The sequence below is a fragment of the Cebidichthys violaceus genome, unplaced genomic scaffold (assembly GCF_023349555.1).
Source record: "Cebidichthys violaceus isolate CVI_PGR_0920_01 unplaced genomic scaffold, fCebVio1.0.p SCAF_4, whole genome shotgun sequence".
Taxonomy (NCBI): Eukaryota; Metazoa; Chordata; class Actinopteri; order Perciformes; family Stichaeidae; genus Cebidichthys; species Cebidichthys violaceus.
Genome location: NW_027176594.1, coordinates 5351868 through 5370233, shown reverse-complemented (window position 1 = coordinate 5370233; position 18366 = coordinate 5351868). Strand labels below are relative to the sequence as shown.

Below are 18366 nucleotides of genomic sequence, written 5' to 3'. Positions count from 1 at the left end.
AAAGTACAAAGTTGTTTTTTTTGGGCCTTGGATAGCCATTGTTTCAGCCATTGTTTCAGACAGTTCATATATTGGTTCCAACAGAAAGTGTGTGATTTTGCTCTGTAGTTTTGATTGCATTCAGTATATGATAACATAGTGAAAATTGACAACACAAATATGAACTTTTCTCAAATAAAGAGAGAGAAATAATTTTCCTGCTTGTAAAGGAAAGACGGATAAACTAACTTTAATATCTGCGTCACTCCCACATTCTAATTCTTAAAGGAACCGCACACAATGGATGGAGAATGGACCTGACTGTCAACTTTTGAGTTGTTTACTTGTTTTATTATGAGCAGAAGGGAATACGATTTTGATCAACATTTACATCTATTTTGTGGTCCGTGTAGTTTTTACATACCAGTGATATTTTATGCTCATTTGGACGCTATCACTGAGATAAAGATGAACTAGTTCAGTGTCAAATATGCCATTAACTGATTATAAACAACAACATTATATAGGGACTGATATTATTGTTTCGAAATACTAGAGAGATATATTAAAGCAAAGAATAGAGAGATGTCGATAGTTATTTATTGTATTTCGAATGTGCTCGTTCACACTATTGCTCACTGGAGACAGTTTCTAACGAAATAGCTAAGTTAGCTAGCTAGCTAGCTTAGTGTTAACATAGCCCACTACAATATTCCCTTTCATTTGCCTCAAGTAAACCTAAATGTAAGCAGGTAACAATCGTTAACAACTACATATAGACACATTCTGTAACTACCTGTACTTACAATTTCACTCCGTGCATCACTTACTATGAGCTAAACTCCTTGGCTATAATCCTGGCTGTCGTTGACGAGAGACGTTACTTGGCAGAGTGAGAAAGCCAGCACAGCAGCCTCCCCAAGGTCCTAGTGCCCGGCCGTTTATATCGTTCAGTATGATGTTATATTAATTGTAATTTGAAGAGAAAACATACAAACCAAAACGCACGCACATATGTAGCATGTTAGAGTTATAAATAACTTTTTTAAAGCCAATAATGCCAAATTAGTTGGGGGGGCTGAAGAACATGTTAGGGGGGCTTCAGCCCCCCGAAAAATAGACCTAACGACGCCCCTGCACCTACAAATACACTAACTGCAGGGTGCAGATACTGTACATGAATACCCGCATGACGGGATGCGGCGTCATTAACGAACAATGCATATAGTCAAAATCAATTCAGCTAAAGCACACATTCCGCCACACAATCAAGAGCACGGGCCATTCAAATAGTATTCATATCATTTGCATATTTTTTTAATTTGTCTGAAAAATGACATGATATGGAACCAAAATATCCCCAAATTGATCAGTGCATAAAACGATGTTTTGCCTGTAGTGTTTCACGTTACCTTGAGTTCTGGTTGATAGAAATTTCCAATTACCCAATTATAAAAAGTTCCTAAGACATTATAATTAACAGACCCTCTCCCCACATGGAATCACATCATTTTTCAATATTAAACAAAACTATAACCATAACTTAAGCCATAAGACATAACTTCCTATATAGGCTACTGTAGTGAGTGTGTGTGAGACTTAATTTCTTACCCAACTGGAGCATCTGCTGTAGATCTCTATGGAATCTATGATCTCTATATTTACAACATTTGAACAATAATTCACCACCTACATTTTCCCCATTATTAAACTGTATCTAATAATAGTAAACATAACTGACAGGTTCATTTATTTCATCATAAACCTGTAGGAACCTTAAAAAAAACCAAGTTCTGACATCAAATCTCAAACAGACTGAGCAACCAGGCATCAGAGAAGACCTTACCGTGTTGACATTTGGTCACAGATGACTTCTGAAATATAGAACATCAGAGTAGTATTTGGTGGCTCAGCTTGTATGCAGCATGTTGTCAGAGCTCAGCAGGAACATTGTTTTCTTTTTCCAGACTACAATAGATGGCTATAGTCTGCTTCCCTTGACTTTAGTGCAATCAGTTGCTCTCAAACATCACAATTTCGAATAGTGTTTATGACCTACTCTCCTTATTTAGCAAAAACATTTTTTATAGAGTTAATGTAAAACAAACAAGTTTATCAAAGTTGAAAAAACCTGATTCAATTTATTATAACTCACAATCAGAGACATTCCTACACGTGCATCATGGTACAAGAAAAGGACAGAGACACCGCTAATCATACTTACAATTCTTTTATATTACAAAATAGCAATGCTGTTATTTCTGCTGGGTATAGTGTACAATATATTGATACTCCCCCCACACCCCACATACGCACAATAGTACAGATAAAAGATCACAACAGTAAACAATAAGCAACAACTGAGTCATGTGCCATGTTCAATACTGTAGCCCCCTTTCTCAAAAGCTGAACATTAAAAATAGTCTTCCTCAAGTCTCCTCATTCACTGGAAGGTTAAACTGCAATATAGGAAAATGTACACAAACAAAACAAAACACATGAGACAAGAGAACAAAATGAAATATATGATAGTTTTGATTAACTACCAATTATTAGGGAATTGCGGACACATAAAATAATGTGCTACTCAATGTTGCCGGTACAATACGTGGAGTACAGCAAGTTCTTTAGTGTTCCTTCGGATTCTATTTATTCCTACAATAGAGTTGTTATTGAAACACTGTAAACACACAAAACTGAGTGAAGGCCTATATCTTAGTCATATAATCTGTAAGTTTCTCTGTAAAAAGAAGGTTTAGCTTTAGACAAACTCGCTCTGTTAGGCAGTGCAGCCAGAAAAACGGATGATCTTTGCTTTATCATGCCGCTATGACGACCAAACAAACGGTCAGATGGAGACAGAGTGTTTGCTTTGTGTGTGGGTGTGTGTGTGTGTGTGTGTGTGTGTGTGTGTGTGTATAAATGGGAGAAGGAGACAAGACAACAGAAGAAATTCAAAGTGTTGCCAGAAAGACAAGGAGAGCAACAGATGTCGATGTTTCTGGGTAATTATCTTATGTATTGTGCCGTCTCATTAGACTGGCTGAGACTTAAACGTCTGTATCTATGATGTGCTGGCAAGAATCACAATCATCCTCCACCTTCTTATCAACAACGCAATAGATGTATAGCTAGACGTAAACCAGGCTTTTTATCAAATAGACAGCATTGTCTAATTGACAGTAAATGAAAATGTACATTCATGAATACGTCCAAATGCAGGCAGTATTTCACGGTTAAACAAAATATTCTAACTACTTACTTTAGTGTTATCTAGAAAGTAGTGTCTCTGGGTATCAAGCTGCTACAGCTAAGAACATACATTCTTATAAAATGCTTGGAGACATAAAGAATCACAAAGTACCCCTCCTAAAACCAACGCTTTCATGGAACACTCAAACATTTGCCCATACATTCAATAATCCTTCAATGATCGACCCAAATCGAGGCGTGTGGACGTGTGTGTGTTATATAACAGAGTCCCTGGTGGAGTGCCTGGCGGCACGACATAATGGAAACAATGACTGTAAGAGAAAACCAGCCAGTTAAATTCCAATGGTTCCATCGACACAGTCAGTGGAGTCTGTACTTCTTTAGTGTGTAAGTCGACAGGAATGTGAGAGAAAACTTATCAAATCAACTATTAGATCCTACTGATCTTACTGAAAAAGTAATACGGAGGTGATTGGCAGGACGACGACAGACAAACAAAAGGAAAAGTAGAAGAATGAACTCAACCAAAAACTGTGAAAGGTGATGAACGTTAATTAACAGTATGCATCACCGCTGGAGTCTATCAGTACAAGCAAAATTTGAAAATACACCTTTATTTCTTTGTTTTGGTCCTCTGTCCACACTAAGCTGGTGTTTTCCTGCAGATTCTGGTAATAACTTTCTGTAGGTTCGTTACTACCAGCGACCCATCTTAAATGTAGATATAGCCGATCCCCTTGTTGTCATTAAGCTGAATCTATGTTTTTAGAAATCTCACACTATAGTTGAGTCAAAGGGAGTAGAAGGGGACAAAACGGAGCTTTAACCACCTGAGAACAGCCGACTAACAGTCCTCAGCACACGGTGGCTGTGATGCAGTTTTGTTGTTTGCTGACAGATGAAGAATAAGTAATGTAGCCGTTTTCCGGTTGCTCAGATGCTTTTGTTTTGAGATCTTTGCAAGGGCTGTATGCATGTAGGTTTCCAAAATTAGCCGACTTAGTGTGGACCGATTCCAAACAAAACGTCTCAATTATTCCACTGTAAACATTTTCACGCTGTAAGCTTTTCATGCCATATAAATACATGTTTGAAGTATCAAATTCCTCAAATGAAAACCCTGACTGGGAATCCAAATGCATCTTATTTGTCAGGCGATGCATAGCGCCCTGCTTTTCCACCAAAACAGTCCCGCTTTTAACTGAAGTAAACCATACAATTCTACGTCCTCACTTTATTTCAGGGCCATTCTGTTTTACAGCCGAGGAAATCAGTGTGCATGAAAAGACAACAATGTTTAAAATACTACTGATAATCTTGGCACAAAGACTGGTTTAAATATCTATACCGACTGGTTTGACAAGTGTAGGAAGTTTGTCAACAGTATGTGCACCATGCCAGAATTTGGTACTGACAACTACTATTGCCAGCTGTATTTAGCAGCAGTGTGAACGCATATATGAACACTTCCCTCCTGACAGACAGCAGGGAGTGATCAACAGCGCAGTGTGTTGTGATAACTTGTAAAACAGCAGCAGTTTCAGTAGGGCAGTGGGTGACATCGCCTCAAACTGCTTGTGGCAAGCTATGATTGTCAAATGTGAGGACAGAAATATCTACCTTGTGATCGGTTATTTTCTCTAAACAACAGGAATATTCAGTTGGTAAAATATAAGTTATAAATGAAGTTCTTGCAAAATTAGTAACAGAAACCGTTACATTTAGATATTCAGAAATTACAGCATAACGTGTGCATACATATTCCAACTCTTTGAATGTCACATGACCACATGAACTTAAAAACCTACGCTTCAAGTGTTCAAGGGATAATAACATGTACCCAAGTCTGAAGTTGAAACATAGCTGGTGGTGAATTCACACCAACTGTTGGACTCAGAATAAATTGCTGATATAGGCTCTATACATGCTATGTATTCATTACATCAGTAAAAATATGTTGGCAGTGATCTCGTACCAAGAAATCAAACAATCTGCACATATTTTCAATAACAATTAAAGCTGCAATCATACATTAAGGATACCCTGCTGCTTCTGTGCTTATAGTGTGTCCAGCAACAGGTTTAGAAACATTATTTTGTAATGGTAAACTCAGTATTAGGCCTTAAAAAACCTATTATATTCCAGATACTAGCTTTACAAAATTAAGAGCATATCTAGTGCCTCCAAATGGCTCTCAACATGGCAATTTGCTGAACTGGTGGCTAACCGTGCAAACTGTTCAAAGAACGGCAACAGTGCGGACAGAGCTAACAGTGTTAGTTAACAGGTAACGGCGTTAGTCAGGACGGTGTTATCAGCTGTAACCGCTGTATGAGAGCAGTGCAGAGCGGCGACCGTGAGCTTATAAGTGGGGCACGCTCACATGCACTAGAAAACCTGTGCGACCGGCCTGGCAATGTCAGAAAAGAACAGAGAAGTTCGGATTACAATGCACACAGAGGAAGAGCGACTCCACTCTTTGCTCAGGTAGACATCGCCCCACTATATCTTTACATATCAAATAAATGTTTGATGCTATATTAATTTTCTGAATATCGTATCAAGAACCTTTAAAGGATGTGAAAAGATTACGTGTTACAAAAACTGGGCCACTACATTGTGAGAGCTGTGATTGGCTCTCTTGTCAGCATAGCAGCCAAACCAACAAAATTGTGAGGTGTGACTGCTAGGAAACAAACAAGCAATACGTCCACAGATGCAGGGACAAATCTGTTTTTCAGTGAAGACAAAACTGGGGTGTTTTGTGCTGCTATGGTGTATTGCTCATTTGCCCTTCTTCTGTGAAGTCACTTCCTCCAGGGGGCCAGAGATGTGGCGAATCTCTGGGGGACCCCGGTCACTTTGTCATGCTTTTGTCCTCCTTTTCCTGGTGATTCATGCTTTTTATCTCTTTCATCGGCTCAGGATTTGGCCCGATCACATTCTTGCTCCGTGGACAAGTCTACTTCAGGCATGCCCACGTCCACGCCCATGATGATAGATGTGTCTGAATCACTGCTGGGTGGACGCTGGTGCCCACCTGAGGGGGGAGAGAGGGAGGTAATTCCTTACTTGAGAGGTCGCTGTGGGATGCAGTTATACCAGTGTCTCTGTACAGTCAAGTCCTTTAAAGAAGGTAGAGTTCTTTAGGTTAATGCCATTGCCGTTAAACATTTTTTCCCCACATTTTAGTGATAAATCAGGTATTCTTCCAGGAATCTGATTGCAGCACACACCCAGTAAATGGCTGACTTTAGAAAGAATGATCTGCAATACCATTAATGACAGCCATTAATGAGTTTACTGCAATAAAACTGCAACAAATCTTTATATTTGAGAAACTGTCAGTAAATGTTTGGAAATTTTGCCAAAATGACAAACAATTAATCAAATATCAAAGATAATTGCAGATTTACTTCTACTTTTTTTATAATTGACTAATCTTTGCAGCTCTACTTATTACTTTATGCTAGAAAGTTAAAAGGTACAGATGCAAAAAGTCTATTAAAATTTAAATTAGTTTCACTCAACTCTTCATTAATATATGTTTTCAAATATCTGACTTTTCATTAGAATAGTGTCTCATATTTGTCTGGCTTCTTCATTAATACGTTTTTTTGTATCATTTAGTCACATGACTTATTAGTACAAGGTATTGAAAACAAAACTGCAATCTTGTTTTTTACAATTTACAATATTTCATCTGTCCCTATCAATGCTAAACAGCTTGAATCTACATTTTCCAACAAAGAATAGATCATTAAAAAAACATTCAAAACACATAATGCGTAAATCTCCTACATCTCATAACACTTATGAATAACACTATCTAATAGCATAAAAACTATAGCTGACCTCAATACATCCCAAATAAAGACGTGTTTTCTTTACTCTGCAGGGAAGAAAGACACAGACGAGAAGTAAAAAGAGATTACAGCTTTGTCAGTCTATCTGTGTCAGAAGTGTCTCTTAATTCAATAACTCTAAGTGTGGACATGTTTGTACCGGTAGTGTAGAAGTGTTGGAGCGAGTCTAACGTGCTGAGCAGAAGGATTTGGCACTCGTTATTTAAACACCTTATCTTTTCTTTACCGTTACACTCTGCACTTCCAGGTCTTTAAAACCACATTAAAGTTTCATTACAAACCCTAGGCTGACAGTATCCTGACAGTAAAACCACTGGGAAGTGTAATTACATCAAGCTGGAAAGAGCTTGAGTAATGCACAATTTACAGAACATAGTGGCATTCAATCCAAGTACCATCCATAAATGACCTGCTGTATTTCTTGTTACATAGATTTACTGATTTGGCGTAAAAATTAGACTTCAATATTCTAAGCCCAAATGCAGATGAATGTTTTTTATTCTATTATTCTTTTTGTACTTTATTTATAACACTATATGTATTATCACAAATTTGCCTCAGAGGGTTTTACAATACTACAGGATACGACATCCTCTGTCCTTGGAGCTTCACATTGAAAAACGAACCCCCCACACAAAAAACATTTAACACAATAGTAAATAAAACATAATAAATAAAACATAAAAATCTCCTCCCTGTTTATTCCTTCATCCAGCCATAGCATAGGTGTTATATCTGACTCAAAACTTAAAAAAAATCGGGCTACATCTCTGATCTGTGGAAATGTTTTTGGCCTCAGATGCTAAATGGCAGAAAGAACATGTGTATGAGCATGTGCATGACTGTTGCTGATAGCTAGCAGATGTTTAACAGTCGTCAGTTAAAGAAACAACCCTCAGGCGTTTCCATAAGGTGCTAAAGTGTACAACACAATTCAACATAAATATTTGAGTGTATGTGGGTTAGGCTGTGTCTTTCTGGAAGGGGAACGCTATTCTTACCCTCCTGTGTTGCTCAGGAATATCTGAATTAGGGAACACTGACCAGGTGGCTGCTGGCCTGATTAAGATCTCAGAATAAACAATTCAACCCTCAAATGTCAAGAGAAAAGGGGAATAAAACCAGAACTGGCACACTGATAAAAAAGAAAAGCTGGTTTCCTCTGTGGGATGAGGGACAAAAAGTCTTGTCAACTCCTTTAGATTCCAAAGTATGTTAAAGCACAGGACACAGCAGAAATCAGGCAACAGTCAAAGACTTCACTGTGTTAAATAATGGAGACACAAAGAAATGGACGGAGAGACATACTGTTGAGTATGTGGGGATAACTTTGTATTAACTGTAACTTTGAATAAAAACTGAATGTCCCAACTTCCCATCTTAGCTATAAATCAAAAATCCATTTCACTGACTGTCAGGGCTTTACATCTACGCTACAAATGTGTGATGTTTGGACTTACACCAGGCGATGAGCTGGCTTTCTCCTGCCTGAAGTTCTGTCTCTTCATCAGGACGGAGCTGCTGTAGGTCTGTCGCTTCTCCGGCTGCATCCAGAACCACTGAGCTCTCATTAACCGTGATTTCACTCGCCCCGCTGATGGGGTTGGCGTGTGGACCGCCGACAGATGTCTCATAGTCTGGAGGAACGTCATCTAAACAGTCTGCGTTGAGCTGGAACGTGGGAAAGGTCTCTCAATCTCATGAATGCTATGAATGGTCATTTATTTTATGTTTAGCACTTTGATATGAGAATAACAGAAAATGAGAAAAATATATGAATCAAAAAGGACCTTACTGGAATTCCCAAGGCTTTGAGGATGTTCATTTTACACATGGGACACGTCCGGTGGTCTTGTAGCCATGGGTCTACACAGTGCTTATGGAAGACATGCCTGACCAAACAAGAACACAGTCCACACACAAAACATTCAAAATCAAATGACTGCTACTGAAATGTGTATATATCGGCAGCTATGGTACATGTAAAGATTTTATGCCGAGACACCTAGTTTTAGAGTTACAGTACGTACAACAAGGATCAAGCACAAACATTACCTGCATGGTAAAATCCTCACAACATCATTTGGCTTATAACCTTCAATGCAAACTGCACAGTTGTCAAAGTCTGACTCAGTCTCCTAAAACACAGAACACAGTAAGATAGAAATGAAATATGACAAATTCTCAAATATAATTATATTAACAACATTAATAACTCATAGCAGCTTTCACAATAAAGTAACAAAGTGTTTCACATTAAAAATAAATAACGCAGATAAAATACAAAACAAAAAATACAAAACAAGATAAAGTTATCTAAATCATTACAATACATACCAACAATTTGTAAGACATAAAATAAGAATGATTTTCAAGAAGAGATTTCAAAGAGGATATCGAGTTTGCCCACTTATATGATATATCTATAAACCAAATAAAATAAGTACTGTATAATTAAAATAACGTCCTCCACATTGATGATCATGTATGTACAGCTTACTTTTAAAGTCACTGTATAGCCAAAGATGCTTTGAAGTTTATGTGACATGTACTGTTACCTTGTCTCCTTTCTTAATTGTGCGTACTTGCAGCTTACTGATGGCCTTTTTGGCAGCATCTCCCAAACGTCTCTGTGGATATAAAAACAACAGTCAGTGACTCAGCAGTGTGCAGGTATCTCATTGGTCTGTTGATATACAGTAAATACTGCTAATTGGTCTACATCAGCTGAGAAAAAAAAACACACACCTCACACGCCTACATGTTCATGTGCACCTACATGAAATTTCGCAAGATCAAGCATCGCATGTCGCTTTGCTGTGGGCTGTGTCATTGTTATCTCTTCACATTTGTTTCATTGGAAATGAATAGAGCAGCATATAAAACACCACCACTGAACCACAGTAAACCAGTGAACCACAATGAAAAAAAAACCTAATTAACTCGGGAAAGGTTTTCCTGTTTTTTTGCATAAAAGAAAATGATGGCATTTTTTTATTTAAAGATTGAAAAGTATTATTAGAAGAATATTAGAGGAACCGGTGGCGGCAGATTCAGAGAATTGACATGCTTTAACAGTTACCTTACTGAGCTGCCTTGGAAATAAAATGAGAGCAGATTTGTTCAATTCTGTACAACAATAATCAACATAATTCAAAGTGAAAACAATGGTTGTCACGGCACCGGCTCCTATCATAACAGGCACAATGATGAATTATTATTACAGACGTCACAAGAACGTCAGAGGCGGCCATTCATTATAAAGAGAAGGCAACAGCAAGTATTTTCTCACAGGGCCAGAGAGCCGAGTTGGTTGATGGTTCACCGGTTTTCCACGTCTCTGTTCGGCCAGCTGTCGGGCTAATTCTGGCCTCTCTTAAAGCTTTACAGACCCGACACCAGATGGAAAAATGCATGGGCCAATGTCAAGACTGAGACCACAGCACTGCAGCACTGTCAGTAGCCCTTTTAGGCAGAAACACATCAGCTCATAGAGTCATACTTTGATTAAACAAAGTGCACACACACCATACCTGATTGCGGTCTCGTGCATTAGCGTAGCGGAACCTCTGGATGTAGTAGAAGACGAGCCAGGCGAGGGAGATGATCATGAGGACGATGAAGGAGATGGAGACAAACACTACCGACGTTCTGCTGACGTATTTCTGCAGGTTGCGGGTTCCTATGGAGATGTACACCTTGACCATGATTTTCTGCTCCAGCAAGGCCGCAATCTCACGACCTTTAGGCTCTGGGATCATGATGGCCACAACTTCGCCTGTACCTGCACACACAGACGTCACAGGAAGTACCAGTTTAGATGTTTAGAAGATGAATCAGGTCCATACTGTATAGCTACCTCACAAGACACTGAAGTCATATCCTCAGTATTGTGTCTGGAGTTTTAACACCTGGAGAGCAGTTTAAACTCCACTATTACACTCAAATTACACATGATGGTTCATAGCTTATGGTTTTAGACATCTTAAAATATGTTTTCTAGCTAAAAAAACATTAAAATAAAAATATCATAAAGGAATGTTGTATTTCTCCTCCAATGATCATAGTTTTGAAAGAGCACATGGTCAAATTTAATTTGCATAAAATAAAATAAATATAGCTAAATAAATAAGTAAAGAAATTGCAAATTGACATTGACATAACGTTAATCGACAACTATTTTAATAACTATTATTTTTTAACATAAATACCAAACATTTGCTGGTTCGAGCTTCTCATATGTGATGATTTGATCCTTTTCTTTGTCAAACAGTAAACTGAATATCTTTGGGTTTTGGACTGTTGGTCGGACAAAACAAGACATTTAAAGACATAGCATTGGACCATTATACTGAAGTTTGACAGTTCATTTTTCAATTTCTTTTTTTTAAAAGATTACTGTTTAGCAGTTTTGCTTTTATTTGACAGTTTGCAGTGAAGATAAACAGGAAATGTAGGAGGGTTAAAAAAGGTTGGCTTATGTTATGTGACAAATATTGACTGTCAAATATCGATATCTGTACCTGTTTCAAAACATCCAGCATCTCGCAGGCTCTATTGTGTTTATTTGAGGTCGTCTGTAATGAGGGAACAGCCCATGGAACATAACTCTGTGTTTCTAGTCACAATAAGGGAACAAGCCTCTACTCTCTTAGCCGTACAGCGGCCGGTTGATGATTCCAGGAACTGCATTACCAGTCTGAGTACGGTTACATCATATTCCTTCTGCTGCATGTTTATGACTGCGGCTGCATAGAGCCACAATGGCTCCCTGTGGTGCTTGAGTCCCTATAAACAGTGGCTTTTCTTAACCTGGCATCACCTGTGCAGCCTGCCAGCTACACAGATAAATCCTCATGCACTGTAACAGAGATCAGCACAGTGCTATTTTAAAATGATATGCTGGGGTAATTCTGCCACGGAGGCTCTACAGAAAATACCGCCTTTGGTGTTTTCCAGAGGAGTTAAAGGCTTTGAATCCAACAGATATGCTTCATTTTCAGGATGTAGCAGCAATGCATTACTGCTGTCATACTCACAAATCCCTTTATGTAACAGGTCTGTTGTGAAATCTGCACAGCTGCTACATTTTATATGACCAGGTTTGAAAGCCCAAACCATCATCATGTTTTGAAACAGTTTTACTTTCATTTAAATGCAAGAATTAACAATCTTGGCTAAATGAATGTACACTTTAAGTACAGAGAATATATGCAAAAGCAAAGTAAAGAAATGCTTTAATAAACAATTTGTTTTGGATATGGTAGAAATGGGTCCAAAGCACCATGTGTAGCTAACATCCTCTGAAAAAAACAGCCAGATCCAAAACCACACAGTCATCCAGCTGGCAGTATCTCCACTGTCTGCTCCCTCAAAATGAGTGTATATATGTTAGAGCCTCTAAAGCAAACTCTGCTACAAACAATGACAGAGAAAATCAAAAGCTTGTGTTTGGACAGCAAACAGACGGCAACACGCTGATGAACACCGCTGTGTATTTAGGCTCCCAGGCCACAAGCTGTCCCACTTCTTAACTGAAGTTTTTGCTTTTATCTTTCTCACTGACATGAACATTTAAACAAGGTAAGCATGTTGTTGGAATACATATTTAGAGTTTCTAAAATGTGTTTATTATGAGATATACTACCTGTCTCTCCCAATAATAGTTAATTCTCAAGAACCCCTGACCAGGTATTCATTTGAATGTTCCATGTTTTGTAAACCTCTTTTTTCATGTGTGTAACCTCAGAAACACACACTCCTGATCTGCAGATTTATGGTTTTAGTTCGACCATATGGTGCGAAGGGCAAATCACTGTGATGTAACAACTGTTACATGAAAAAACACATTATCTCATGTCAACAGCCAAAACTGTTGCTTCCAGACTCTGTAGACTTTAAAAAAATACCCCTGTATGGCCATCTTCTGCTTCATAGCCAGCAGAAATGAGGGAAGGCATAACATGTACGATTTCCCTAAGCCTTATCTCCTTCTTCTGTTCACTGTGACGCAGCCAGAGCAGACAAAAATAGCTGCTTCTAAAACAGGAGTGCAATGTCTGTGACTGAGGCTGAACTTGTAAAATGATCGGCATTTTCAGACCCACTTAGCCAAAATGTGATAGCAAAGAAGAATAAATACTGAATGGGTTAATAGAGTGGACACCAACCTGTTCAATGCTGGGAATTTAATTGCTTTAACAAGGTTTTGGTTGGCTGCAGAGAGGATAACACTGAGGCACAGATTACCACGGAATTAACTGGTAAATGCTTTATTAACATCCAAGTACTAATCTGAACCCGACAGTTACTCAAAGCAGACTGTGGTGTGACTATGCAAGTTTTGTTTTTTTTTAAAGTTGGTGACTGAAAGAATAGTTTGACATTTTGGGAAATATGCTTATTCACTTTCTAGATGAGAGTTAAATGAGAACATTGAACATGATGCTGAAGCAAACAGGCGATTAGCTTAGCTTAGCATAAAGACTGGAAACAAGGGGAAACCGCTAGCCTGCCTCTGTCCAACTCTAACAAATTCCAGCCACCAGCAGCTCTAAAAGGTAATTTACTCAACACAAAAATGCAAGTGTGAAAACAAAACGCTGTGGTTTTGCCGGTAATTGCGCCCCAGACTATTAATTGGTGCTGATCAGTTGCCAGGCAACCAGCAGAGAGTCCAAGAACTTTCTGCTCTAAGGCAAAGAAATAGTCTGGAACATAGCCACCCGTAAAATAGCAAATCTCATTTGTTTTTTGGCCATGTGAGCTGTTTCCAGTCTGTATGCTAATTCACTGCTGCTATCAAGAAAGTGAATAAGCACATTTCCTTTAATTGTATACAACTTTGACAGGAAACTGACTGCAAAGTTTAAAGTATAAACCCTGCTCCTTCAGAGTTAAACTCACAGGTTCTGACCTGGCAGTATCCTGACTTTGACCCCACTCAGCCTTTGGCTGTTAGGGTTACATAAAATCAAGCCTCGAGAGGTTTCTGGCTCTGGCAACTGTGGATTTTACAGCCCAGCTGTGTTGGCTCTGGACAGGAAAGTGCTCCATTCTTTCTTTGGCAGCCTCACACTCAATCTACACTTTAGGACCCGTGCCTTGGTCACTGTGCTCTGCGTTACATTCCTCTTCTCTAAAAGCTTTGTCTTCACGGCTGCTGTTTCTGTCCCTTAAAGTGTCTCAGTTTATATTTATGTCATGGCTCGAAGCTGGGAAAGCCTGGTTTTCAATTTCATGTATAATTGTGCATCTGGCCACCTGGTGAATGCACGTCCATCATTCACTCACTTTTTAGCTTTGGGTTGGTCTCTACTTTCTCCTGAGACACGTCTCTGAATTTGAGTAAAAGCTTTAGACTTTTTGCATTGAATTCAAATGATCTGCTTTTCATGACAGGTGCCTCAGACACGTCCACTCAAAGAGACCTTTTAGTTAAAAACTTATTGTAATCAATTAGACCATTATGGTCAGGAGTTGTTTGCTTTTTGTTGCAACATCTGTTTCTCCACAGATCCTTTTGTCCAACAGCCTTCATGCATTGTGCCGTTGTCCGGCACAGACTTAGTGGTCTGGTTAGCCACACCTTTATGAAAACTAGCAACTAGCTGCCCAAGAGCCCATTTCCAATGGAAATACATGTCAATTGGAAACTAAAGAGAATCTTGCAATACGATCTCACCAGCTGTGACCAGGGGCGTAAAGTAAACAACTTCCTACAACCCCTACTTCCAGCGCCCATGCTCGGACCACACCCATCTCCGATCTCGGCCTTCATTTTGATCTCGACTACACGCCTGTAAAGTTTCATGACTGCATCTTGCACAGTCGTGGGTAAGTTTTGCAGTGACCAAATCTGTCCACAAACCGATAGAAATATAAACATCTGGCAGACTACTTAAAACTGCCTTTGTGGTACAGTATTCCCGCTACAGTAGGTGTCTCCATGACCACACTATGCCACACACAGACTCACAAGGTGAAAACAATACCTCATACAAAGTGCTCTCCTCACAGCTAACGGAGGCCTTAAACTCATTTTTTATTCTCAATAATCTAATCTGTCTGATCAGTTCAGGGTGAGATAAAAAGTTAAACTCTACAGGTAAAAAACACAAACAAATAACTGCTTAGCAAGCTTGGAATAAAACGTTTATTCCAACTTTAGGACAGCTGTAGAGCTATTACTAAACTAGATGATACAATAAAGGTATTGTGTCTATGCATGATGACCTGCGGTGTTTGGAAAAACAACCAAATATTAAAGAGAACAGAGTAGCAGTATGAGAAGGGAATCCACTTTACAAAGCAAAAACCGGCATCCAAGCCACATGTGTCAGCAGGTGTATAAACTGATGAAGAGCATATGAACAAAAGACTGATAATCTATATCATTATTATCCAGGATCATTAAATCAATAGTAAAATTCCTGAGGTCATCACATTATTCATAAACACAGGTTAAAATGTGTTGTAAGTGGATATTTTTGTCTTTAACATCTTACAATGGTGTCATGGGAAGTTTTGGTTCCAGAAGTGGATACCAAACTTATACCATATTATAAGAATATAATGGTAGTGCAACAAACTTTTTTTATGAGAATATTAACTGTAAATAAAAATATTAACCAACTATGAAGCTCTTCAGCCCTGAGTTGCTGCTGCTTGTTAAACTCATTGTGTCGAGTGAACTGTGAAAACTGAGGGAGACTCAAATCAACACATACATTTTCTTTCATCAACTCAGAGCTTGTCTCATCTGAACTATGGTGGAAGGACAGTAGGATGAAAACGTTTAGAGCGTTATTAGTCATGAGGATGTACATGTACACTGTGCATCCTTTAATCTCAATCTCCCCAGTGACATTCATGAAGAGCATATTTGTGGACCTTGTAGTTTAACTAAACTTTGTCTACGATACATTTTGAAGAAGATTTTTATATTCAGCACATAAAAACGTGACAACAATTTTGTTTAAGACCTGCATATCTTATTTGCTGGTAAATAACTCTGCTTGGTGCTATTTAAACAGACAAGTGTTAATAATGATAAAAAGCATGTCTCTAGAAATCAAGAAAAATCAATGTGAAGAAAGTTTTTTAAGGTCTTTGTTTTTAGGGCATTTTGCATGGATTATGTCAAAAGGCGTGTTGTTTACACAATTTATATACACATTTCAGGTCTTAAATGTTAACTTTGGTGGTGTATTGACTGTGCTTAGAGCAAAAAAATGTGTTGGTGTTCTTCAGCTTTGTCTTGAGGAGTTATTGACCTGTGAGTCTGCAACCTGTTTGTTGGCAAAACTTTGAACTATATTTTTGATTATAGTGGTTCCTTTCTTCATTCATAAAGTCATATTTGTAGAGAAAGCTGTTGTCATCGTTTATTGCTTAGAAATAAATCCGGAGCAAGAATGGAATGTTTTTTTAGGTATCTGCCTCTGCACAGTTATAGCAGGTAAACTTCCACCAGAGGAAACTAGACTCATGTTGGTGCTGCAATGAAATGAAAAACATCTGGTATTCTTATGTTTCTGACATTGTGCTCAAATGGCAGAATTTGTGATTAGCACTGTTAAAAGATTAATTTCCATTAATCTGTGCTACTGTATTTGAGCTTAACCTTTCTTCACCTCCATGAGAAGTAAATTCTTCTTCTTTATGTTTCTTTCTGAGGGTTTGTGTGTTCAGTGATAAGTAGTTTTGAGTGACTATAGAGACTAAAATCACAGAAATCTACATTTTAGTCTGTCCAGCTGTTTGTGTTTAGACAACCAATACAATGTCATAACTTGGGGTTTCCTTTGTGAAATGTCAAAAAAAGTAATGTAGGAAAAAACCTTAAGGTAAGATATCGAAAAACTATAATTTTTGGTATCTGCACTGGAACTCAGGAATCAAAGTGGCACAAATATCAAAAAGGTGGTATAATATAGATATATATCATGACATAGCCTTGAATGGTTGCACCCACATTTTAGAAAAAACTTCAGCAACACCTACAGACAGTTGTAATCAGTGATAATCAGTCCATCTGCTAAGACTCCAGTGCACTTTGTATTATTTTTTTTTACTTGGAAAACTAATTGGTTATTGAGCTGATTCCAATGATACATAAGCTGTCTTAAGCGGTGTGAATGAAAACCATTAATGTCGGCCCAACACTTAAGAAGCAACTCATTATTGAAGACATTTGTAGCCTCAGGCCTCCATCACAGGAATTATGATGGAAACGACATGTTGACTTGTTGTCTCTTACCTGGATGGGGCATTGTTATGGTGTCGTTTGCACTGCTGGAGCCCACATTGTATATGACAACTGCAGAGGCGTTGTAGTTTGCTACGTTCCGGATCTTCTCTCGGTATGTACAGTTCCCCGCAGCCACCAACGCCACCCAGTCGGTGTTTTGAGGGACTGGGGGGAACCTAACGTTCGGGTCGCACGCCTGTCTGTCCTGCAGGCTGGACGGCACCAGTACCAGACCTCTGGCTTCTTTCTTGGGCGACTGCTCGCCATACCGACCGCACTCGGTTTTCTCTGTCTTGACCTCCGAAGTGACGGGGTCCAGATAGGTGATATTAACAAAAGCGGTGTACCACTCCTCTTTCTCTGCAACCGTGAAGTCCAGGCACAATAAGTGCACGAAACAAAACGACAGCAGCCACGTCGAGAGAGCCAGACTGCGGCAAGCTCGGATGAGGGACGGAGCCATAGTGCAGCTGGTTTGGGATGGATGGTCCGGGTCTCCTCCTCACTAATACAGCTCGCACCACGTCCCTCTTACAACTGGAACCAAAAAACATTAACGTTGCATGAGAGCCAGAGCCAGACACCAGCCATCATAGACGAGGTATCTTAATTAAGAGTTTGTGAGCTACGTGCAGAACCCACTACACACCACCACCTGCAGGAAAAGGCGACGCTGTGTGTGAGTTGTTGTTCACCGTCAGCTGTTTCCCGTCTTCGCTCAGGATTGGCTCACCGCGAATCAGCACGTGACCTGGCGTGCCTCTGACGCCCCATGGCATGTGGAGAAACTAAAACAGTTATAAATCATGTAATCCACTGCCAAAGAAAGACTTACACATGAACCTGGCACTTACAGTCACGAATGGTTTTACATTACTATTATTGTTTTCTTTTCGTCCGGATCTAATATGTGTGACAAAACTGTACAAATCGCGGGATTTTGTTTTGTTTTTAATTAATCATTAATAAGTTAATAATAAATTCTAATACATTTTATCTTTTTGGGCAAATTCGGGCTATGGAGCCAATGGAATAATTATAGTCATGTACAGAGTT

The 18366-nt window shown here is 38.9% G+C and overlaps 1 protein-coding gene across 1 annotated transcript; it reads right to left on the bottom strand.

Moving 5' to 3' along the window:
* Positions 1-2190: 2190 nt before the first annotated feature.
* rnf150a (ring finger protein 150a) lies at positions 2191-17973 on the bottom strand. Its single transcript, XM_068727195.1, has 7 exons — positions 17320-17973; positions 10592-10842; positions 9617-9688; positions 9114-9196; positions 8854-8950; positions 8519-8729; positions 2191-6232 (listed from the first exon to the last, which is right to left on the bottom strand). The coding sequence occupies exons 1-7, from the start codon at positions 17771-17773 to the stop codon at positions 6114-6116; spliced, it is 1287 nt and encodes a 428-aa protein (XP_068583296.1). The 5' UTR covers positions 17774-17973; the 3' UTR covers positions 2191-6113.
* Between the last annotated feature and the right edge of the window lie 393 nt (positions 17974-18366).

Coding starts and splice junctions, on each gene's coding strand:
- rnf150a (XM_068727195.1), bottom strand. CDS start 17,773: ATGGCTCCGTCCCTCATCCGAGCTTGCCGCAGTCTGGCTCTCTCGACG. Junction 10,843..17,319: donor CATAACAATGCCCCATCCAG/GTAAGAGACAAC, acceptor CTGTGTGTGCAG/GTACAGGCGAAGTTGTGGCC. Junction 9,689..10,591: donor ATGCACGAGACCGCAATCAG/GTATGGTGTGTG, acceptor TTATATCCACAG/AGACGTTTGGGAGATGCTGC.